The 24,083-nt window shown below is 50.1% G+C and overlaps 1 protein-coding gene across 3 annotated transcripts in view; it reads right to left on the bottom strand.

Annotated features, from left to right (window-relative positions):
* Window positions 1-13,206: 13,206 nt before the first annotated feature.
* Window positions 13,207-24,083, bottom strand: part of FBXO21 (F-box protein 21) — a 32,693-nt gene continuing 21,816 nt past the window's right edge. Inside the window, exons 10-12 of one of the 3 annotated variants that reach the window (XM_066370818.1) lie at window positions 23,615-23,826; window positions 21,895-22,052; window positions 13,207-15,563 (exon numbers count right to left, since the gene is read on the bottom strand). In XM_066370818.1, coding sequence (XP_066226915.1) covers window positions 15,376-15,563; window positions 21,895-22,052; window positions 23,615-23,826 — 558 coding nt within the window. In that variant the 3' untranslated portion in view covers window positions 13,207-15,375. The other 2 variants (XM_066370819.1, XM_066370820.1) reach the window with 2 other exon arrangements.

Genomic DNA, 24,083 nt, shown 5'->3' with positions numbered 1-24,083 from the left:
GGTCTCCTTCTCTTAGATCTGGGAGTTCCAAAACTGGGGTGGGTTAAGAGACCCCAGAGGTGACCAGGATACAGGCACCTACGTCTTCTCACTGCTGGGGGGGGGGGGTGATGTAAGTCCCAGGGCTGGGCAGGGACCTGTCCCGTGCCTCCCCTGCTGACCTCTGCTCTTTGTCCCAGTCCTACTGGTCAGGCCGGATGGTCAGCATTCAGCAAACTGTGGGATGGAAGGGAAGGGGGAAAGGGCAGATAAGAAGCCTCCTGGCTCCAGATAAAGCCTGCTCACCTGGGGGCGGAGTCACCACACCCTCCCTACACCTTGGTCAAGGCCCCAGGCTCAGTGCAGCTGTCCAGGAGGAACGGGGAAGCCAGCACTGGCTACTGTTGCTAAGCTGAAGAAGACCCATGTCCCCCCAAATTGCTGCGGCCCCTCGCTGTGCAAAGGGGGACTGCTGCTCTGATGTCACCAGAGAGCGGCCCCTGTCAGGCGTCAGAAGCTATTCTTAGTCTAGAGAACACACCTCCGCCTGGGAGAAGTCTCTACACTTCAGCAGGCTTTTTATAAATAACTTAGAAACCTGTCATGTGTCACGGCAGCTGGTAAAGTACTTATTTCTTTCACACAAGATGTTCAGGGAGTCTTGGTGGGGGGGCACAGGCTCCCTCCCTGATGATCCTTGCAAACAGTCTTATAATAACAGTAACCATCACCTCTGTCAATTGAACTGACCTGCTGTCGTTCTGTAACAACAGCTCACAGCAGGGTGCGTTCCTGTAAATCCTGAGCCATTTCAGAGGTAGTTCCGATGAAGCTGGATGACCTGGGTTCAAATCCTGCCTCTGCCGCTTCCTGGTCATGTGACCTTGGGGAAGTCACGCTGCTTCTCTTTGCCTCTGTGTGGGCTTCTATGAAACCCGGATCACAGTAAAAGAACCAAAGCACACAGAGGTGCTTAGAGCAGCGCAGGTGAGCCCCAAGGGGCTGTGTTGCCCGTGATAGAGTGAGAGGCACCCTCTGAGGAGGTACCATTCTTCCAATTCACCCACAAAAACTGGAGCACCTTCCACCACCCCCAGGTTAAGTGACTAGCACACCCTCACTCAGTGACTGAACCGTGTTAGAACCTGTCTGTTCCACCGGGAAGTGCAAGGTCAGTTATGGAACTCTGCTGCCCCCTAGGGCATGGGGTGGGAATCAGACACAATCGAAGCAGTGGGGCTCCTTCCGACCGGTGAACTTGTGACCACCTGGGAAACCAGCCCCACACCATCCCGCTGGGGAAGCCATCCTCCACCCTCAGTTTCTTTTGCCTTGTGACTTTGGGCAACTTGGTGTCCCCTCACTGAGCCTCAGTTCCTTCATCTGTAAAATGGGTTTATGGTAATCGCATCACTCTGCAGAATGGCATGAGGAGTAAACGGCGTAGCTTTCTAAAGGCATCGAGCGCACCGTCAGGGTGGGTGCCACCCTTACCTCCTGGATAAGGCAGCCCCCTCCAAGAGCAACGGACTTCCAAGAAGTACCCGTCTTCCTTCCAGATCTCCCCACACCCCGCCCAGAGCTCCATGTTTGGCGCAGGTTGTCTGGGAACTCGCCTTGGTGGTCTGTGTTTACGTCTCTCTCAGTGGACACCGAGGCTCTGCTGACGTCCTCGCTCGGAGCAGGTACACAGGAGGCTTGGGCATGCTTCGCCTCGCCACCCACCTCAGGCATTACGGGGTAACTCACTGCGCCGTGACGCACGGGCTGGTGACTCTCCAGGCGTTTTCCACGTGTTCTCACATTTGGGATGGACGTCACACTCGGCTGACCTCACAGCAGGGCCAGGGCCTCTCCTGGGCTCCAGGAGGGAGTGACTTGACCCTCAGGTGCAGCCCCTCCTGTCCGGTGGCTCTCGGTTGTCAAGGGGCTGCTCACCCCACCCCCTTGCTGGGTCCCGGCCCCGGTGATGGGAGAGAAGGAGCCCCAGTGCCAATCACTCAGTGCGAGGGTAAGCTTGCTTGGGGGCAGAGGGCCAGGCTAATGTTTCATTTATCAGACTACAATGAATTCTCCTCACAAGTGTTTCCTTCTCCTGTCAGCTCATCCTGCGAAGACCTGTTCTAAATTCTCCATTCCTGAAAATTCTTCTCAGATGTCCTGGACTCCCGCCAACCTCTTCCTTCTCCAAAATGTCAGGAAGAGTGACAGGAGCAGGGGTTCAGAACCAGCAGGTGCACTGAGCTGTGACCCCCGCAAAACAGGCCGCTAACAGTTCAGTGATGCTGCTCTGGGGAGAAGGGGGCTGGAAGTTCCAACTGGGGACATTGAACTGAGGCATTCTGGGCTTTGCGGTCACCACCCACGTGCAGGGTAAAGGGGCCCTGGAATCTTCCATCAGCATAGAGACTGTAATTAGGGGTCAGCTCAGGTCCCTGGCTAAATCGATGCTGTCTTCTTGGCCCAGGAGCAATGAGCAATGTTCTGCAGTTGGCGGGGAGTTCTGGCTTGCTTGGGATGGCACAGCACTTCCCCGGGTTGTGTCGTTAGTCCCCAGGAGAATCAGCACTTAGTACAGAGGTGACAAACTGAAGTGAAATCATAGTTGTTTGTTTGCTCTGATACTGGATTATACTGGAAAGTAATCTATGTAGCCTGACCGGTGGTGGCGCTGTGGATAGTGTTGACTCAGGACACTGAGGTTCCAGGTTTGAAACCCCAAGGTCGCTGGCTTGAGCATGGGCTCATCGGCTTGAGCACAGGGTTGCCAGAGCGAGCGTAGGATCATTAACATGCCCCCATGGTGGCTGGCTTGAGCCCAGAGGTCGCTGGCTTGAAGCCCAAGGTCGCTGGCTTGAGCAAGGGGTACTGGCTCAGCTGGAGCCCCCCAGTCAAGGCACATATATATGAGAAGCAATCAATGAACAACTAAAGTGACACAACTACGAGTTGATGCTTTTTATCTCGCTTTCCTATCTCTTTCTCTCTCTTTAAAAAAGAAAAGAATCTATGTATTGAATATATTTTGTATTTTAAGTGTTTGAAATGTTTAAGAGAATCTGGCATCATCTAATAGAAAGGCTTTGTGATTCCAACTTTAAATGAATCGAGTAATCAATTACAGCCAGATCTTTTTTCTAACTGTGGTAAAATACCCATAATATAAAACTGACTTAGTCATTTTTATGCCTACATTTGGTAATGTTAAATATGTGCACACTGTTTGTTGTATTGAACAGGTTTTTAACTGGAAAGTTATTGGAGAATTTTTACTAAGTTTGCAAACAGTATGCTACTGTTTAAGAGTTTTAAAGATTTGCTATATTTACAAGTCCCATGGATCAGATATGTACGAATTCATGAAGCACTTGGGGAGATTTGAAAAGCGCTTAAGAAGAAATCTATTAAACTCACTAGTGCACTAGAAGTATTTAAAAGGAATTTAACAAGATGATTTTTAAAAACTCTTTAAAGTGATTGTAAAAATATGGTAAGTTTATAAGCATAATAATGGAGATTCAAAAATTCAACACAAAATCTTGGGAAAGAACTAGGTTTCAAATTTGTATTTGTAAAAAGTAGAATGCTAATGGGAAACAACTACAACAAAGAGGTCGTCAATCCTCTTTGGCTAAAGGCTTTAAGGATACCAGAAGAGCCCATGTTGACAAATAAGTGCTTTATAGCCTTCAAACCATTTGTGCCTAAAATACTTCACTCGTTGGTGGGTCCTGAACTTGACTGTGCAGCAGAAGCCCAGGAGGGCTTGTTCAGATACAGAGCATGAGCTGCGGCCCACGGGGCTGGGGCCCAACACTTGGCCTTCCTGGCAAGTTCCCAGGCGGTGCTGATGCAGCTGGTCTGGGGACCAGGCTTTGAGACCTGCTGCATGGGTTCCATCTGACAGAGGCCAGGCGTCACCATCGCAGCCGTGTGGCCTTCGCTAGTCACTGCCCTTCTGTGGGTCTTCGTCCCCTGGCTCTAGCATGAGACTAACCTGATGGCACTTACCCTGCAGGGTTGGTGCGAGGGCCAGACTTGTGATTACTTTGTTGAATGCTGGGTGACCCACAGGCCATGTAGGATTTCACAGAGCGGAGCCCCGGCTGCATGGGGCCAGATCCACCGCACAGGGGCAAGAACCCCTTTGAAGACAGCCAGGCGACTTTTCAAATGCAGGCTGTCGGATTTGGGACTCCTGTTCTCGGGGTGTGGCTCTGTCACCCTGGGGCGGACGTGGGCTGGGAGGTTCCCACATCCTCTCCAGTTCGCTCAGAAGAGAGCATTGGAGTTTATTTCCTTCGCTGACTGTTCTCATGTGACAATGTTCTGTCATCTCACGCGTTGCCCATGCCATTCTTGTTCAGCTAGTTCTTGGATCTAAAAATCAGGGAGAGTACACAAGTTGGATTCTCTAAGACTGACAGGAGACAGATGGCTCTCCCCAGCTGGGGCTCCTCGGGCCTCTGGTTCCCTGGAAACCAGGTTTTCACCAGAAAATTTCTCCTCAAGGAGTCTGCATATTTGATTGGAAAGTAAACAGGGAAAGGATTCAAGATTGGGAAGTCAAGACAGAAGGAAATGTATTAAACCGCCTTCTCTTTGTTCTAACGAGCACGTGTTTAGGCACTAGAGCATTATTTACATTATTTAGCATCTCTTAGACTGTGTGAGTGAAGAATACTTGCTGTAAACATCACAGGCAGATACTATCCCTCTTCTCAGCAAGTTGGAGATGGGCATTTCTAGGGTTGGTGCACATATTTAGCAAAGTTGAGGCTCCAGGCTGGCATTTCTGAAATTCTCTGGACCTTCCCCTCATGGCTGCAATGTGGCTGCGGCATGCAGCAGGCATCACATCCTCTCTTGATGGTATTCAAATCAGGAATAAAGGCAGCAAAAGGAAAGGTTCTCCCCCTTCATCAGGGAGCAAAACCTTACCAAACTATTTCTGCAGACTTAATGTATGTCAGACAGTCACATACACATCAGTCACTGCAAACTTCATTAACCTCTAATGGTTTGCATCCTGGAGCTAGGCACACCGCTGCCAGAACGAATTCTAGGTTCTAGTCATAGGACTGGAGGAGGAATGGCTGTTGACTAGGCAACCGATGTGCAAGCTGCCCTGGGGTCCATTAGGTACCCAGTTTTATGTGCTGTACTTTCGACCAGGTGCCTACTACTGTCTTGGCTTTGTGGTAAGCACGTAAGGATCACCCAGGCAAAGAAGGCGGGACTAGAGATGGTCCACATGACCATGCCTCTTTATTGCAGGGTTGGCAAATGATGACTGACCTTGTTTTTGTAAATGAAGTTCTATTAGAATACAACCATGCCCATTCGTTTCTGTGCTGTCTCTGGCTTTTATTCTACAACAGCAGAGCCGAGTAGTGGCAACAGAGATTTTCTGGCCGGCAAAGCCAAAAATAATCACTATTTGTCCCTTTAGAGAAAACGTGTGTCCACCCCTGCCTCACTGTGATAAGCCCCATTATTTAAAGAGGGGGGGGCTGCCTTCAGGTTAACAATAGTCTGGCTGGAAGATGACACGCACAAAAAGAGAAAACAATAGACATACCCCATCGCTAGAATCTATAGGTCTGGAACAGTTTTGGGGCAACTCATAAAACAGATGTCTATGTCCCTTTTCTAAAATTATTTCTTCTACCCGATGCCAGCTTTTAAAAACATTATTAGGGCATTCTCCATGCAGTTAGCAAATGCCAGGCACCAGGCTAGGTGCAGAAAACACATTAACGGTGACCCGGCCCCTGTGCCCTTAGGGAGCACAGGCAGATTGGGGCACACGGGCAGGAAACAGACATTCAGAGCAGCCAGTGCTCGGATAGGGTTAAACAGGGTGCCAGGGGAGTGCTGCGTGTCCCATGCGCCGGCAGGGGGCGGTGCAGAGTGGAGGGGAGTCGGGCAGGAGACAAGGAGGTTGAAACTGCATGGAGGGGCAGGGCGGGGTGGTGGGGCTGGGGGTGGGGTGTTCCCAGGAGAGGGAACAGTCTGTGCAATGGCCCGGAGGTAGGGGCACGTAGGGGAGTCGGCTGACACGGAGACTGTTGTGCGTTGGAGGGTGGGCGGTAAGCTGCCTGTGCTCAGGGGTTTGGACTTGATCCACAGGGCAACCAGGAAGCCATCAAGCAAGGGAGTCACTTGAGGGCGTACGTATTTTAGAAAGATCAAATTGGAGGCAACTGAACTTCCAAGACAGGGGACAATGGTGTCTCGGACTGGGGTGGTGGCAGGGGGGGGGGTGGACAAGGTCCATGTGGTCTCCTTAGCAGGACCTGGGGATGGGTGGGCTCTGGGCAGTGGGCAAAGGGGTGGTGGGCCTCTCCTTTGTTTCCATGGGGAGGGAGGGGGATCACAGTGGAAGGGAAGGGACTTAGCAGACCCCTGTGGGAAGGGCAGGTTCTGACCCCCTGAGCAGTCCTTTCCAAACACAGGGCACGAGGCCACAGAACTGACCGTCCTCTGATTTACCCAGTGAATCAACGTCTCCCACGTGCCTGAAACAGCCACTGATGGGGAAAATGCCAAGTCATTCCCAACACTCAGGTGGTTCTAGTTCTGAGTGAGAAACAGCCAGTCCTGGGCATGGGGGCCAGAGAGGAACTGTGTCTTCTCTGAGTCACTTACTGGAATCGGGGAAGCCCAGGTTTGATGTGCAAATACTATCTCATAGTGTTTTGGAAGGCACGGCCTCCCTCACAGGTATTCCCAGCCTGCTGTGCTCTCGTGGACCCATGGCCCATGCCACCAGGCAGCGACAAGTGACCAAAACCTCATGTCCCAGCCTCCTGAACCCCACTCGACACTGAGCCACCAAGGGGCAGTGGCATTTTCATTTAAAATAAAATGACAACAGAGAAACAGCATCTTGGGGCGAAGTGTGGGTCCCAGGCAGATACAAGGCTTCTGGGGGTGCGAAGGGGAGCAGGGCCTGCGAAGGCAGGGCCGGGCGTGGCAGCGGGGCAGACGACACTGGCCGAGCTTCTGCTTGGTATGGCTCAGCAAGAAGAACAACATGAGGAGAGGAACACGCTGGGAGAGAGTGTGCTTTCTTCTGAGTCACCGGGGAGGGAGGATGGAAAATTCCCACTTTCCCTCTCTCTCTCATTCCCAAATGGGAACACGGGTTCCTTGGAGGGGACAGCACAGCCTGGGGTGTGCACCCAGCTGGCAGGACACCTGGGCCATTCTGTGCGGTGGCTCGGCTCCTCCTGGCCCTCGCTGCTCCCTGTTCGGCACAACCTTCTCTCTGCAGGTCTCAGAGTGCTAGAGGCTTAATGAGCTTTTAAATGAGTGGTGCAGCTCGCTTTGGGCTGCCATGCGATCTGGACTGCTGGGTGACTCATCCTGGGTGTCCCTTGCCTAGACGGTGACACTCAGCAGTCTATCACTACCAGACAAAACTATAGAACAGTGCCCCAGATCCCAGCACCCTCCCCCACTCCGGAACCATCTGCTTGTCTCCGTTACTGTGGGCACAGGGCTGTGCCTGGCTGCCCCAGGGACTCTGCTTCCCTCCTACGGGGCTCACTCTGGGGCTGAGCTCCACCCGTCGGCAACCTGTGTGTCTCAGACCTGGAACCAGCCTCTGCTCAGCAGCTGACTGCCCGCCCCCACTCCCAGCAGAGGGTGAAACCGAACCGAAGTGACTAAGGAAGGCTGAAAGGTGCTCCAGTGAGTGATGGGAGAAGTGAGGAAGGGTGGAAGGCAGGACCCGCGGAGGAAACCTTAGCTGTTGACAAATAACGTGCTCGCAGACAGAGGTGACGGAGAGACCAAGAAGCCAACAGACATGCAGCCTCCGTCCTCTGAACTTCTCTGACTGGCTAATTCTGATCCCCGGAAAGGCAAAAGGATGCCATGCACACAAATAGACCACGCTGTAGCGTGAGGTCGCAACATGCGTGTCCTGAGTCCCCCGTTCTGAGACAAACTCAACCCAACTGCATGCGCTGTACTCTGTCACCAGCAAGATCGCTGTCAAGGAGACACCTTTACAGGGGAGGGTTGCCTTTACCCTGTATGTTTCCAGGAGGCTGAGGAGTTAAACTCCACAGCAGTTATCTTAATCTGCTCAGGCTGCTAGAGCAAAAATACCCTAGACCAGGCGGCTCAAACAGACATGTATTACTCACAGTCCTGGAGCTGGGAAGCCCAAGATCAAGACACCAGCAGATTCGGTGTCTGGTGAGGGCCTGCTTCCTGGTTCACAGATGGCCAGCCTCTTGCTGTGCTCTTGCTGCTGAAGGGGTGAGGGAGCTCTCTGGGGTCTCTTTATTAAGAACACTAATCCCAGCTGAGGGCTCCACCCCCATGACCTCATCACCTCTCCGAGGCCCCGCCTCCCAATACCATCACCTGGAGGGGTAGGTTTCACCTGGGACTCTGAGGAGGACACAGACCCAGGGGACGGCAGCTGTAAAGAGCGGCTCAGGCTGTGCAGTCAGGCGCAGCGGGGCTAGGATCTGGGCCCTGTCTCTCGGCAGCTGTGTCACTTTGGGCGAGTTACTCAGCTTCTCCGAGCTTCCTTGTGTATCAAACTGGGATCATTCCACGTGCGCCCAGGGCTAGCAGGGAATAAAGGCTCAGAAGTGTGTGGGCTCTGACACAGTGGGAAATGTCTGAGCTCTCTAGCAGAGTGCTTTGATCGCAGGAAGGTAAACGACTTCATCTAGCATTCTAGAAGCCTTCACCTGCCTCTTACATGTCAGTGGCGGCGGACATGGACAGGACCCCAGGAGCTCATACTTGACACCCCACTAAGGTCTACAAGAAACAAAAGCAAGCCATTCCCACCCCCCACCCCCATCCAAATCGGAAGGCAAGTCTGTTTCACTGAACATGGAAGGTGCCAACTCCACTTGGTGGTGGTGGTGGTGGTGGGGTGAGCTCCGCTCCCAAGCCAGGCAGCCACGACATAACACATGTGGTCACCTCAAATCTGAATCCCCCCCCCACACACACACACACATACACACACTTATTCCAGGCTTGAATAAACCTCTGCTGTGTTTTCTGCACTATGAGGTCCGGGTCTGACAGCAGACAATGAACAGACTAGTCACAGTGGAGAACTGTGGCCCCACGACCGGCAACCCATGCCAAGCGCTAACCAACAACAGGCCCACCAGCAGAGCTGACGCTTTCAGGGACAGCATCAGCTAAGGCCAAGGGACTTGGCTGAGCCCTAGCACGTCGTATCTCTAGTCCCTACTCGACTTCCGCCTGGGCCTCTCAAGATGAATGCTTTGAAGTCTCTAAAAACTGAAAACCCTTTGAGGAGAGTGACACATGTGGAAGAACGTTTCCATTCCCTGGTGCGTGCTTGGGAAAACAAAAGCCCCGTGAGCCTGGGCACGGAGGGCGGTGTTAAACAGCATTAGAGACGGGATGAAGGAAGATGGAGCTGGCGGGCTGGCTGGCTTGCAAGAAACATGAGCACGTTGGTGTAGCCATGCTGCTGGCTATGCAAGCTGAGGGGGCCTGAAGGTCAAAGTTTACAGCACAGGAGGGGCCAGAGAGGAGAGCATGAAGATGTCAGTGCGCTGGGGACACTGGCTCGCTCACATGACGAGGCAGGCTCAGAAGACAGACCCACACGGGGTTGCTGAGAGCCATGTTGTCCCAACCTTAGATTATTCCTCATCCCAGATCACTCCTCTTGGCCAATCCCGTAGACTGAATCACGGCGCTTAAAATTTTGTTAAGAGGGCAGAAAAACATCTTAAATCTTCTAATCACAAAATAAGCAAAGAAATGAAAAATCCCAAAGGGACACAGGGAAACTTTTGGAGGTGATGGTAGGTTTATTCCCTGGATCGAGGTGATGTTAACACCATTGTATGTGTTAAGTCCAGACTCGCCAAAACGCCTATGTTAATTATGTGCAGTATTTCGTATACTAATTACACCTCAATAAAAGCAACTTCCCTTAAAGTCTCTGTAGGGTCTCCCCAAATTTAGAGATCACAGATTGCTGAGACAAGGAGGGAAACACTCATTTTCCTTCAACAAAGTAAACAAGCCAAATCAGAGAGGGGTTGAAGGTGGCCAGGAGGGGGCGACAGCACATAGTGATGACATCACAAGGTTTTCCAATGCCAAATAATAAGGGGTGATCATTTTGCCCTGGCCAGATAGTTTGGTTGGTTAGAGCAGTGGTCCCCAACCCCCGGGCCGTGGACCGGTACCGGTCCGTGGGCCATTTGGTACCGGTCCGCAGAGAAAGAATAAATAACTTACATTATTTCCGTTTTATTTATATTTAAGTCTAAACGATGTTTTATTTATTTATTTATTTTATTTTATTTTATTTAGATAGAATCCCTCTGTTCTTTTTTTTTTTAATTTTTATTTATTCATTTTTAGAGTGGAGAGAGAGAGGGAGAGAGAGAGACAGAGAGAGAGGAGAGAGAGAGAGAGAGAGAAGGGGGGAGGAGCTGGAAGCATCAACTCCCATATGCGCCTTGACTAGGCAAGCCCAGGGTTTTGAACCGGCGACCTCAGCATTTCCAAGTCGATGCTTTATCCACTGCGCCACCACAGGTCAGGCTGAACGATGTTTTATTTTTAAAAAATGACCAGATTCCCTGTTACATCCGTCTAAGACTCACTCTTGACGCTGGTCTTGGTCACATGATACATTTATCCAACCCACCTTAAAGGCTGGTCCGTGAAAATATTTCCTGACATTAAACCGGTCTGTGGCCCAAAAAAGGTTGGGGACCACTGGGTTAGAGCATGGACCCAATGTGCAGAGGCTGTGGGTTTGATCCTCGGTCGGGGCACATACAGGAGCAGATTAATCATTTTGCGTAGGGCAAGAAAACCCTATAGAGGAAGCAAATTGGGGGCAGTAGAGACACTGCCTCAGTCAAGTCCAAAGGCCAAGGCTTGTGTCCCCTGCTCTGAGACACCTGCCAGATCAGGTCACCTGACTCCACGGTCTTCATGGTTTCTATTTGGTAAACGTTGGAATGAATGATCTAGCAGCTGATGGTTAAGGGATCCTTTAGTTTCTGACTCTCTAGTCTCATGCAAGCGATTTAGGGACGAGTTTCCTAAAAGGATAGCCCTTTGTCTAAAATAAGGCTCCTGGTGGGATGTGGGTACAATATGGGGGGGAGAAAAGGTTAAGAAAGATTGGGGTGGAGGATGCCACGTGATAAGCTGTTGATTGTTAAAGAATTCTAATACCTTGAATGGGAGTGTTTTGGAAATAGGGTACAGTGAACCCATTAAAAGTGCTTTCTAATTGCTCCCCAATTCAATGACCTGAAGGTGAAAACTTCTGGCCGGGACTGTGCATGGAAAGGTAAGTGCCACTCCAGCCCGGCTCACCGGACACTCTCAGACATGTCCCTCTAGGCTAGATACCCTTGGGGTGGGATGGAGACTGCCCCAGGGCCCCCTGCCAGCCCGCCCACCCACTCCCCCCATCCCCAGGTGACTCCAGCAAGAAAGTTCTTTTGTGTCCGAGCCATTGTATATTTTTGGGTCTATTTATTACAGAACTAGCATTACCCTAATACAATCATTGCTAAATGGCCAGAATACATTTATACTAATAATTGCACATCATTTTAATCACCGAAGGAATGTCCCTTTCCCTTGATTTAAAATTTTCAGAAGTGAAAGTTTAGAAGTTAAAGTTGCTGCAAGGCAAAGGATTAAAACATTGCGAGGTAGTCAGTAGTGTGGCTGTCAAATGCCAGGTTTCCCATCTACAAACGAGCAGGGCGCGCAATGCCCCATCTATACAGCGAAACGCCAGGCAGGACCACCCCCACCGGGGTTGGCAACGATGGCCCGTGCGCGGGCCACGTCCAGCCTTCAGCCTGTGTCTGCACAGCCCCCGGGCTCAGAATGTTTTGTACACATTTTATTTTTTTAAACAAAGAGAAGTAGGTGACAGCGACAATACGCAGCCCAGACAGAGGTTCGCTATCTGGCCCTGCCTTAGAGTCGCCGTGAGGGTTGGTGACAGTTTGGGCCGTGCCTGGCTCAAAGCAAGCAAGCAAGACAAAGCAAAACACGCAATACAGCTATTCATGTCTCCTCAAAATAAACAGCCACAGGGTCGAAGTCCTCATCTCCCCCCTCCCAGAAACAAAAAGACAAACACCTTGATTATGACGGTCATGGGATACGTTCAGATGAGAGCTGCTGGTCGTTCGATCTCCTGTACCCGGAACATGAACTAAGGGAAAGGTGCCATTTCCCCTTAGAAGCAGAGGGACTTGGCGGCAGCAGAAGGAAGCCGAGGGCGTAGAAGCGCGTTTCAACAGAATACATCAGGGAAGACCGCGGCATTTCAAAATCAGAGCAAGCAGACATGGTACAACGTCAGATTGAGTTAGTCTTTAGTGCTGGTTTCCACAAGAAAACAATTTTGCTGGGTGAGTGCACTTAACAGTGAAGATCTATGAGGGGGTTCAGGGCAGATACAGCAGAGAGCCGGCCTTTCAGAATCCGATTAGATGGATCCTGTTTCCAAGTGAGATGCTTGGCAAAACTGGACTGATGATCAGGTGGATTAGTGTTGGACGTGACCAGGGTCTCACTGAGACTGCGTTTCCCAAGGGAGGTCTGCACGCAGGGGACCTCAGGGGCGCTGTGTGTGTATGTGTGTGTGCACGCGCGTCTGGGGAGGGAAGGTCCATGGTCTAAGAAGTCAGGAAAGCAGGCATACCACGCACTCTTGGAAAAAGTCACGACGCCCAGCAGCATGTTACAGGCTTTGAGACACACCGCTGTGTAGGGAATTGGTGACTATGTTCAGCCCACGAACTTTTCCTTCCATACCTGGTGACACCACAGCGAATGGGGACTGCACAGGACATTCTGGACAGGCTGTGTGCTGCGCGGCTTTTGGGTTGACGTGAACAACACCCGGGGAACCTGGGTTTCCCTCAAAGCACATCAGGTCCTCCTTGTACAAACACACACTTCAGCATCATTAAAAAGCGGCAGTCTTTGCATTATAACCAGACGTTCTCAAGAGTATGAGTGAGCTTACAAAATTCACGTTTGGCAGGAAAACCATAGTCTAAAGATATCCTGTTCACTCAACAACGTTAAGAAAAATTTCAGCAGAGCAAATTTGTTGCCTGTTTTGATCAGAAGAGAAGTGAGAGATGTCCTGCTACTGGTCACGGCGGGCTCTCTGCTCCCGTCACGGACTTAGGTGGGCCGTGTGTGGTGTCTCTGTGTAAGTTCCTTTTATTAATCATTGTACAAAATAATAATCATCTTGGCATTCAACAGAAGAGAAGTTACTATATCCAAATACTTAATATTATAACATTACTCAAAGTTCTACTTTTATAACAAGGCTTTTTGAAAGGGGAAAGCTTTGGAAAAATTTTAGAAAGAAAGTTATGATTTATTAGAGTACAGGTTCCAAAACACGTTTTTAGAAAAATATAAAGTGCCCAAATACCAAGTTACACAGGTGACAGAGACCTCCTGGAGCCAAGTGAAGCATTCACGAAGAAATATTTAAAAGCAGTCTAGGTACATATTTACACCAGGTAAGTAAAAGGAAAACCATCTTTCTTGGCTTTGACATTACTCTATGAAAAAAGGACGTCAAACCAGACAGCCCACAATCAGGGTTCTCAGCACACTCTGCCGTTTCTTAGTAATGTGCCTCATCAGTATTGACCCCCCACTTCCTCATTTTCCCCTTTAAAGCAGAGTAGTGTAAAACCCCCATGTCAGGCAGGCTGGGCGCTGTGAGTGATCACAATTTCAAAGGCAAACCCAATATTGTTGGACTTGAGCTTTGATGAGGAACGTGGACACTGGGCAACAACCAATTCAGGCTGGAAGCAGCGGGCCGGCCCCCTCTCCACTTCTCTCTAATGCTACTAAGTGTCTTAGGGTGGAGTCCCTAAAGCTCGGTCATCCCAGGGTTTCTAAAGAATCAACGGGAGGCAGGCATCAGATGTGGTGTGAAAATACTGCATGCAGATGAACACAAGCAGAGGGGAGGGCCTGGGTCCCCGCCCCCTAAAGCCTCATTCACTAGATCAACTTGGGTTCTTTCAAACTCACAGAGCAAAGTAATGAGGCCCTGGCCCCAGACGTGGGTTACCTGGACAGGTAAACTGCAAGACGACCCTGCTAGAGACCCGGCAGGCTGGGGGGGGTCCCCAGAGCTGCACACGGGGGTATGGGGCGGCCTTCACTGCTCAGTCACATGGGAAGGAAGCCGGTGGGTCCGAGTCAGAGGGTGGACCTGCCCCGCGGATCTGGAGCTTTCACAGCCACAGTGACCCGAGAAAGCAGACCACACTCCTCGTCTTTCCCACCCGCCTTAACATTCTTCCAGTGCAAGACCTGTTTCTCTCTGCCCTGCCACGTTCAGAAAGGACCTGACGGTCGTCTCAGGAATGATGGGGAGGGGGCGCGGGAGACCTCCTTTCTTTTCTTTTTTTCATTTTTAAGGTTCATTACTTCTGGTTATAAAAGTGAAATCTCAATTTTAGGTCTTTGGAGACCCTAAAGTATAATTTCAAAAAGCAAACATTTTAACATCAGATTGTACTTCTTACTATAAAGAGAACTCATCACTGATTTAAGATCTATTTGCGATAGTATAGTTTTAAAATGAAAAAAAAGTTCTTTAAAGGGGTAATAGTAAACATGGAAAAACCCACCACCAAGGCCATTACTATGCACTTTCTCAAAGAATCTCATGTAATAAAGTGAAAAGTAATGAGTCATAGAGATAGGAGCGTAAATCTAGGAGAAAAACTCATTCTCCTACTTCAAATACAGAAAAAGAAGCCCAAAAATCTGTTTCACATATTAGAAAAAATAAATGCAAATGATTCTGATTACCATTAGTTTGTTAATCTCTAAGATGCGGCAGGAACCACTTAGTGTCAACTCTGAGTAAGCAACTAAATTCAGGCTACAAAGGCTAACAGCCCTGACTCGGGACTGCACACGCCCAGAAAGATCAGAAAGAAACTATTGCAAACTTATAACCCCACCTTCCCAGCAAAGGAAATGTTCAGAGACAAATGTAAGACAGACAGAATGAAGAGTGAATAAAAAAAAAGAAAAAAGATGAGAAGAGAGTTGACGGTGAAACCTCATGAAGACAGAATGTCATAAACTGTCACCACAGGACAAGCAGACAAGCCATGCCACTGGACACAGTGCCCTTCAGAGACTTCACTAGTGTAGGCGGAGAGCAACATCGTCTTTGCGGCTGGAGGAGAGCACAGGCTGCCGAAGCTCACAGGCGGCACCCAGCACCCGGGCTAAGTGGCTTCCCGCTGGTACGAGTCCAGAGGGATCTGTGGAGACTTCCGGAATCCTGTTCTCTAGCAGCAAAGGTACAATGTCCTCGCCTGGACGCTACTCCGGGCTCTCTTTCTTTGCACTATAAATGTTCTGCACCGTCTCGTACACAGACTCCAGATCCTCCGGGTAGCGGAGCTCTAGCTCCGCGTTCGGGATGTAGTGCGTGCCCGTGAACTCTGAGAAATAGCGTCCGACATCGGGGTGCGAGATTTCTTGAGGCTCCACATTATACTCCAAGTTTTCTGTTGATAAAGAGGCACATTCTCGTTAAGATGGACTTTCCTGAGGCATCTTTTATCCAGAGAACCTCCTAGCAACCGTGTTCAGTAGCACGTCTGAGGTGGAGTTAAAGGAAAGACGGGGCTATGGAATGTGGAGGGGCTAACAGCAAAGAGGCAGCAGGTGGCAACCGGGGGACAGAGGGGTGGTGGCACAGGGCCCCCAGCAGCTCCACACCAACAGGAGTACTTTCCTATTCTCCAGCGATGCTCCAGCGGTCTCCCGGGGACTGGCAAACCAGAGAGTCACCACGGTCCTCCGACCTGATCGGACACAAACACACGGACAAGGGCATCCTAGCCTGCTCCGCTTCCACTGGCACCGAGCTGCCTAAGCCTCCACATCACCGATGACCAGTCTCGACCTGCCAGCCTCGTCCTCTAACATGGACTCCTCCCACACAGGCCACACTGCCCACCCCGTCCCCCCTTCCAATGCCAGCCATGTGCCTCCGCCCCCAAAAGGCCAGGGCCTCGCAGGGAGGTGGGAGGCCAGCAGGAGTAGCACCCCTAGCCGATCCATGCATGTGGGTATGGCATCTCTATCCTCTCCTAGGAAATCTCCACACCCTGTTCTCTACTTCATGGCCAGAGGAAGAAATAAAAAGATTACTTTAAAAAGTAATAACAAAAAGGGTGATTGTACAGGCAAGGTATTTTAAAAGCCTCAAATCCTTACAGATGGCTTCTCCCCAAAAACTATTTGGAAAACGGCTCTGCATCGGCCCAATGAGAGGACGGTGTGTGTGATCCTTCCTCACCGGCCCAAGACTGGGTGTGGCCCCCCCACCAGGAAGGAGCGGGCGCCCTTCAGCTCTGACTGTGGTCTGGTACACTCTCGGTCCCCACCAGTACGAAGCCACACTATGCATAGCCTACCACTGGAATTAACTCAGGAGAGACTCTGCACACGCCTGGCCGACGGCTAACTCACACCCACCGCGCAGTGCATCACCCCAAACATCCTGAAACGCACCCAGGCCACGGGGTGCCCCACCCAGAGGCACTGCCTCCCCTGGGTGCACAGAATAGCCACGAGGCGGCTGTCCCAGCATCACGTCTGAGGCACCCACTGCAGGTCACTGTGTACAGGATGGCACAACATTCGGCGGAATGCTCAGCAGCTGGAGAACAGGCACATGCTGCAGAGACCCCACGGAGGGGCTGGGAGTGCAGACAAATACCCTGAGAATGAGCCTGGGGCCATGGGGCAGAGCTCCGCCTTCTAACCGGGCTCTCTGAAACTGGGCACTTAGTTGCTGTCATTGGAAAATGCAGTAAATGTAAAAAACATAAAAAAAAGAAAGTACGTTTCCAAATGGCACTGGCAGCGAAGACGCCCTTTACTGAAGGATGGAACTGCCAGGTCAGAGATTTTCACCATTTAAAAGAGAGCACCAAACTCCCCTCTGCACCAGCTGAAATTGGATACTTCAGCCCTCACATCAGGCATCCTCGCACACGTGCCAGTGTGCGCAGACCGCCACTGACTGGGTGTGTGTGTGTGTGTGGCGGGGGGGGGGGGTATTGTAGAAACTTTAGTTTGCAAATGTAGGACAAATTACAGAAACGGAAGCTCACATTTGGTGAGGGTACACATATACCAAGTATTGTACGAGGTGCTTTATCCTTATATACAGAACATATGTTAAGAACTGATGTCCATGGCACAGATCAATGCCTCATTTCAATACCGGCAGCTGACTGAAGCTCAGAGCACGGGTGATACTCATTTCCCCCAGCAGCAGAGAGGAGATGCCGCCCCCTACCTGGGGCAGATTGCTGCAGCCTGCCCCCTAGTGGAGAACATGATAAACACGCCAGATGCCGTCTCCCTCCATTAGGATTTAGGTGCAGTCTAACACATTGTTGGGAAAATTCCCTGGTGAAGAATAAAACTATTGGAAGATATCGTGCATGCAAGTGGTTTAAATCTACCCTCTGTCTCTACAGAGGTTTAAATCTACCCTCTGTCTCTACAGAGAACTAACAATTAGAAGAGTATTCATTACTTGGGTTCTACCCAGGTGGTTATGGAGCCAAAGTCTGAAAATTTAGATCAAGAAATAGTTGTAAAACAAAATAATTTAATGTAAATAAGTTAACCCAGAAATGCTAAAAAACATTTAAATAAGTGTTTTTTTAAAATTAGCCTCTCAAGGTCTCTCCTACTGGCTAAATATGGGCCAATTTGAGCAAAAAGAAAAAAATCATTCCAAATGATTGTAACACATCGACTAAATAAAAATCCAGGAATCTGCCTGACCTGTGGTGGCGTAGTGGATAAAGCATCGACCTGGAACGCTGAGGTCTCTGGTTCAAAACCCTGCACTTGTCTGGTCAAGGCACATATGGGAGTTGATGCTTCCTGCTCCTCCCCCCTTTCTCTCTCTCTCTCTCCCCCCTCTTTAAAAGAAAGAAATAAATAAAAATTTAAAAAAAAATCCAGGAATCTATGGGAGGAAGAAGGAGAGGTGGAGGTGGAGGTGGAGGTGGAGAGGGAAATGGGGAGGGGGGAAGGGGGATGGGAGGGGTGAGAGAGAAGAAAGACAGCAGTGGGGAGGGGAGAGGCAGAAGGTATGGCAGGGGAGAAAAGCTCTCATTTACAGAAGTGGAAGCAATAACAGCCTTGGAAAATCATCAATTTGCAATGCTCGCGTAATCACTTAAGCAAGGTGATTCAATAGCTGCTCACACCAGCATAAGGAGAAAGGTCACTGGGGAAGATGCCACAGTGTGACTCCACAAGTTTCTCGTTAATTACAAAAGGAAAAATGTCCCTTACAGTGAATCATTATCTTAGCCAAGTGACCAGAATCTGCCCACTGACAATGGACAGCGAGCCCTGCAGGCCTCAGGACGAGAGGCGACGTGACCCACTCGGCATCTGATGATGAGTATCCCTGCCAGAAATGCTGCCCTGATCTGATCACGCCTCGGACTTAACACCCAGTTTACAGACAACACACAGATAAGCAAACAGTATGACCAATCCAGAAAGTTAGACAGAATACAGGATAACCAGCTGGAGTCTTCAAAAAGTCAGTCTTGTGAACAAAGAAAAAAAATGAGGAACAAGGAACTGTTTTTCTCCTTAGAGACTCAGGAGATACAACAACCAAATACAGTGCATAAATCCTGGTTGGATCACAATGTAAAAATGAACACACACACACCACTACAAAGGCTATTCTGTGACAGCTGGCAACTCTGAATGACTGAATATTAGATATTATAAACTAATTTCTATTTGTCAGGTGCAATGCTGTAACTGGAAATGCAGTGAAATGTCCTTATTCTTACTACATGTATGATTGAGTGCTTAAGTCATGGATGTATTAAAGTTGTTAAAATTAATGTTGGCCCCTCGCTCACACACTATTTGAACATACCTCCTTGTTTGCACCTCTGTTTACAAACCTCTCCCTGTGGCGGGGATTTCCTCCCTCTGCCAGATGTAAGCATCGTCTGCAATGACCCGCGTTCCAGGGACCCATCCGAGAACAGGGCAGACTTGCTCAGCTCACAGAGCTTACGATGGAGCAAGGGGACCCGATCAATGGGGAATACTGGAAGTGAAGGTGTCATGACTCAGAAGGGGAGGTACTCAGGAGTGCAGAGCAGGGACAGATGACCAAACGTGAGGGCAGTGGGGGAAGCCCATAAGGGACAACCAGCTGGGTGAAGACCTGAGGGAGTGATAATCTCAGGAAACCAGCTAACTGGCTGGTGTAGACAGTGAGCTGGCTAGGAACAGTGACAAGCTGTGAGAGGGTCTGCGTCACCTCTGGGCCAGGCCGATCGAGTCAGCCAGGACACTCCTGACAGGCAGAAGCAGCAGCAAGTGGAGGTTTCTCCAGCTGCTAGGAAAACGCCCCGTGGGGGACAAGCCTGCAGGTGGGCGCCAGCTAGGAAGTTAGTGCAATTTAGGCAAGAAGTGTTTGTGGCACGGAGAGGGGTGGGGAGACAGGGATGGAAAAAGCAGATGCAGGTATGAGACGCACTTAGGAGACAGAACTGGTGTGATTTGGTGGACACATGAGGGGATGGGCAGAGAAGTTAGAGATGGGGCCCAGGTGGCACCATGCTGGGGTGGGGATGAGAAGTGGCACAATGCGTTCAGTTAAGAGCATCTGAGCTACCAGGAGAACCCCTGCGTGCAGAGTTCGGGGGTGGGGTGGGCTGCAGTGTGTGCTTGGGCCCAGAGGAGAGCCTGGGATGGACACAAGGCTCTGGGTATGGTGAGCATGTGTGTAAACAGTTAACCAGACCACAGAGGGAAGGGGGTGACACCAGGGAGCCCTACATGTCACACCAGACCCCCCTGGGGGACCTGACGGGGCTCCTCTCCAGCTCTGCAGGACATAGCCAGCACCCAGCCGGCATGCCAGATGCCCAGAGAACACTGCCAGGGCCCACAGAACCTCTAGCAGAAAAAAGTAGACAGCTACCACAGGGTAAGATTGGATGTTAAGAATTTTCTAAAAGCCTCAGAATTTAAAATGTGAAAAGGCGAGCTGCTAACAGTGCCCACAATCACTTAGTTCAATCTCAGTTTTAGAGACTGTAAAACTGACAATCAGAAGTTACTTTTTTACAGTCACTGTAGTAGTGACTCTAAGCCTTGCAATGCATGTTTACCTAAGATACGATCAGAGATGAATTCCTGACTCGTCACTGTGGACACTGAACAAATGCAGAACACCTAAAGCCAAATGCTCTTCCACTTACTCTAAAAAGCCCATTTTAAGTTAACATAGATGTTTCTAGAAACTCCAAATATCAAATATTGAAAGTCTGCAGATCCACCCTATATAACGGGCAAGGAAGGCACAAGGAGAAGCCAGGTGCTGGCCCATAGTGTTGGTCACAAAACAACTGCCTTTATCACTGTGACACTCCCTGTGACGTATGGTGTGAATGCTTACCAAGTGATGGTGTGTGTGTGTGGGGGGGGAGGGGGGTCAAGTCCACAAATCACTCATTTTTAAATCATGTTGATTTTTAGAAATTATTAGTATGATTTGTCACAGCTTCAGAAATTAAGTCAACATCAGAACCTTGGTCTGACAGGGAGGGACACATCACCCCTCCTAGAATTTCATCACTAGATGGACAGAGCTTAACACCTGTGGTTTCAATAAACAGAATTCCTCTATATGTGGTCCTCTCTGTTTCTGATGAATCAACAATAATTCCTATGAACTTTTTTTAGTCTTTCTGATATTTCTGAAATTTTTATATGCCTAATATTTCAAATGAGGCGTTTATCTTAAGTAACACTGAACTGGGTCAAACGCGCTCTAGGTCACACAGAGAGGTGCAGCATGACGGTCCTGGATGAGGCCCTGCCATGCTGCCCGGGCTCGGACACACACTGTGGGTGAAAACACGGACGGCGCCATGCGCACCCGGTTCCCGGGTACAGCGTATGAGGGCAATGGAAGCGGGAGCCCTCAAGGGGGTGGGCCACAGCAGTGCACGCCGGCGCTTGCGCTCCCTGTTAATAACCGAGGACTGTGACGCCTCCGCGGGCAGCCGCGCAGCAAGTCCGGCCCACTACGCGGAGGAACACAGGAGAGGGAGACTCACAGAGAGGGCCTTTCTGCCCCTGCCCTGCCTCCATGGGCTCCATCTGTCGGTCCCAGGGGTGCCTGGCGAGCACTTGTCAGGGCTGGCAGAGGCCCACCTACCCCCACCCCCACCCCCAGCAGAGCCAGTGCTGCGGGCCGCAATGGTGTGTGTGGGGGGGAGCACAGGAGGGTGCTAGAGTAGCTCCCCCAATCGTGTCCCCTCCACGCCCTCCAGTTCAAGCATGGAGGTACAGGCAGGACAATTATATTATACCTTAGCTCTAGTCACCTTTTTACTTGTAGATGTTTGAAATTGCCAGAATAACAATGGGCAAAATAACCTGGGCGGTAAGGGCAGGGCCAAGCTGACCCTCCTTACCTGGAGGAAGCCGGTGGCAGTGCCTGGGAAGTAGGCACTGAGATTTGATTGGCAAAGGCAATGGCCAATCAGAACAGAGGTCAGCAGCAACACTAGAAGAAGGTCCTAGCTGAGGTGGTGACTGGAATAGGGGCAGGGGCTAGGGCGACTTGGTGGACCCTGACTACAGCCTGTGGTCTGACTCCACCAGAGCATACTACCCATGTTTGTTAGCTATATATCAGCTCCAATGAGGTGAGCTATGGGAAACTGATGACTGTCCCCACAGGGCCTGAGTGCTCAAATGTGTGTTTAAAACACGCCCAGGTATCACTGAAGGTACAGACAAGAACAAGTCACTTACCTTGGGCTGCGTATCTGCAAGAACCATCCTCCACCAGAACGTTATAGAAAGGCTGATGGTGGCCATGAGGCAGGCTGTGGACATTCATGTTTCGAATCCACTCGTGTCCCATCATACAGGTGGGGTCCCAACCATAGATCACACAGTTATAGCCATACCTAATTAACATAAAAGCAAGGGCAAATCAACTCTCGAATCCAGGCAACTGTGAAATACACACAGGATGGCTTGGCTTCTCTGAAGCTCCCATTCTCACAAATGAACCTGCTTTTGCTCTGTGTGAGTCACTTTCTGGGACACCCCACTCCTCTTTATAAACCCCTCTTATTTTTCTGTCTGGCACTTCCATTAGAAAAGAGCCAAGTTTTTGACAGAGTGATGGGACAACTGGTTATCAAAATGGAAAAAGGTATCGAGACCCAGACCTGACAATGCACAACACTGGTTCTTAGCGGGACCCAGATGTAAAGTGCAGAACTTTAAATTTCAAGCTAGCTTTGTGACAGTCAGAACAGTAAACAATTTCTTAAACAAGGTACTAAAAATACAATCCATGCAAGAAGAGACTGATCAATCTGACAGCATTAAAGGACCCTGGTTCAACAAACATCTGTCTGTCCATCTGTCTGTCCATCCATCCACCTACCTACCTACCTACCTATCTGTTGAGGAATTGTTTATTTTTTCTTAGCTCTGACAACAGGAAGGTAAATGTATCTTTAACAAAAGAGAGGGCGCTCACCTTTCAGAGCTACACTGAAATGACTACAGAGGAAATGGCACCTGGTCTCTGCGTCCCGGGAGGAGGAGGGAAGGGTGTGCGGAGAGGGAACAATGAGGCCGACCCTACTCTGACCACTGAGGCTGACATGGGAGCATCGCCTGGTTCATTCTAGTCACCTTTTTATTCGTAGATGTTTGGAATCGCCAGAATAAATAAAAACAGAAACAACAGAAGAATGACAACATGAGCTGAAACCTGGGAAAGACATTTGGAACTCAGGTGCACACAGAGACTGAGGATGTACACAGAGAAAGACACACACAGGTCGGAAGCGAAATATGAGAAGGGCATTTAATACAGGGAAACCTGAAATGCCAGCAAACCTCAGGAAAGAACCTCAATCTGTGTAGTAATCAGGGAAACGCAAATTAAAACCACAATGAAACATCACTTGCCATTTACGACCTAAGTGCAATTTTAAAGGTCTGGCAATAACACACGTTGGCAAGAATGGGAACTGTCAGCTCCCAGCCGGCTGGTGGGATATAAATTAGGACAATCACTTTGGGCACAATTTAATTTTGTCTAGCAAACTGACTGTGAGCATCCTCAATGACCCAGTGAGTCCCTTCCTGCAACTTAAATCCACGGGGCTCAGGAGGAAGAGGAGAGACGGAGGACAAGAGGACAGGAGAGACCAGCTCTATCCAAGGACAGTGAGGACATCAGCTCTATCCAGCAGCTTCCATCCCCCCGCCAGAAGGGTCAAACACCTAAAGGTCGCTGAAAACAGAAGACCTCCCAGTCAGGAAAGCGAGTCCCTGCTTAAAAAGCAAAAAAGTTAATGATTAGGTTCAGCTGGCGGCCTTCCTGCGGTGGGACTGCGCGGTCACTGCTTGGCGTCCATCAGGTCCCCTTCAAGAGCTTCGCTGCCGCTGCTCATAGGCTCTCAGCGTCCTCGGCAGCCACGGTGGGGCGCACGCCATGGGCACTCACCTCTTGTGCTTCATAATGAGCCCAATGGAGTAGCAAACATCCCTGTGCTTCTCATCGGAGCGGAGTTTCACCTCCACGCCAATGTCCTCCTTTTTGCGCTCAATGTGCTCCAGAGTGTGCTGCACCAAATAACCCACGGCCCCGTGCTGCCCGGGGTCCAGGGTTTGGATGTGCTGGAGGATGTCAAGCACCTTCAAGACGAGACAAAAAGACTAGGTGATAATATTTTTAGTTAGGCCTTTTCCCTTTTGCCGTGTTGGGATTTAGCCCTACCTAACCTGCAAGGTGAGCCCTAAGGACGGCCTGGGTCCCCAAACCAATGGAACTCTCCCAAGGGTCTTAGGATTTTGTGTGGGCTTCAATCTTTTACACACAGAAAGGGAACAGTTTAAGTCTCCTTGTGCTCATGGTTGGGAAAATAAATGCTAAGCTGCTTCAATCAAGAGAATGTCAGACAGAGCTGCCTCAG

This window comes from Saccopteryx leptura, chromosome 2, assembly GCF_036850995.1.
Source record: "Saccopteryx leptura isolate mSacLep1 chromosome 2, mSacLep1_pri_phased_curated, whole genome shotgun sequence".
In the NCBI taxonomy this organism is placed as follows: Eukaryota; Metazoa; Chordata; class Mammalia; order Chiroptera; family Emballonuridae; genus Saccopteryx; species Saccopteryx leptura.
The sequence above is the reverse complement of the archived record's forward strand: the minus strand, read 5'-3'. Positions and strand labels throughout refer to the sequence as shown.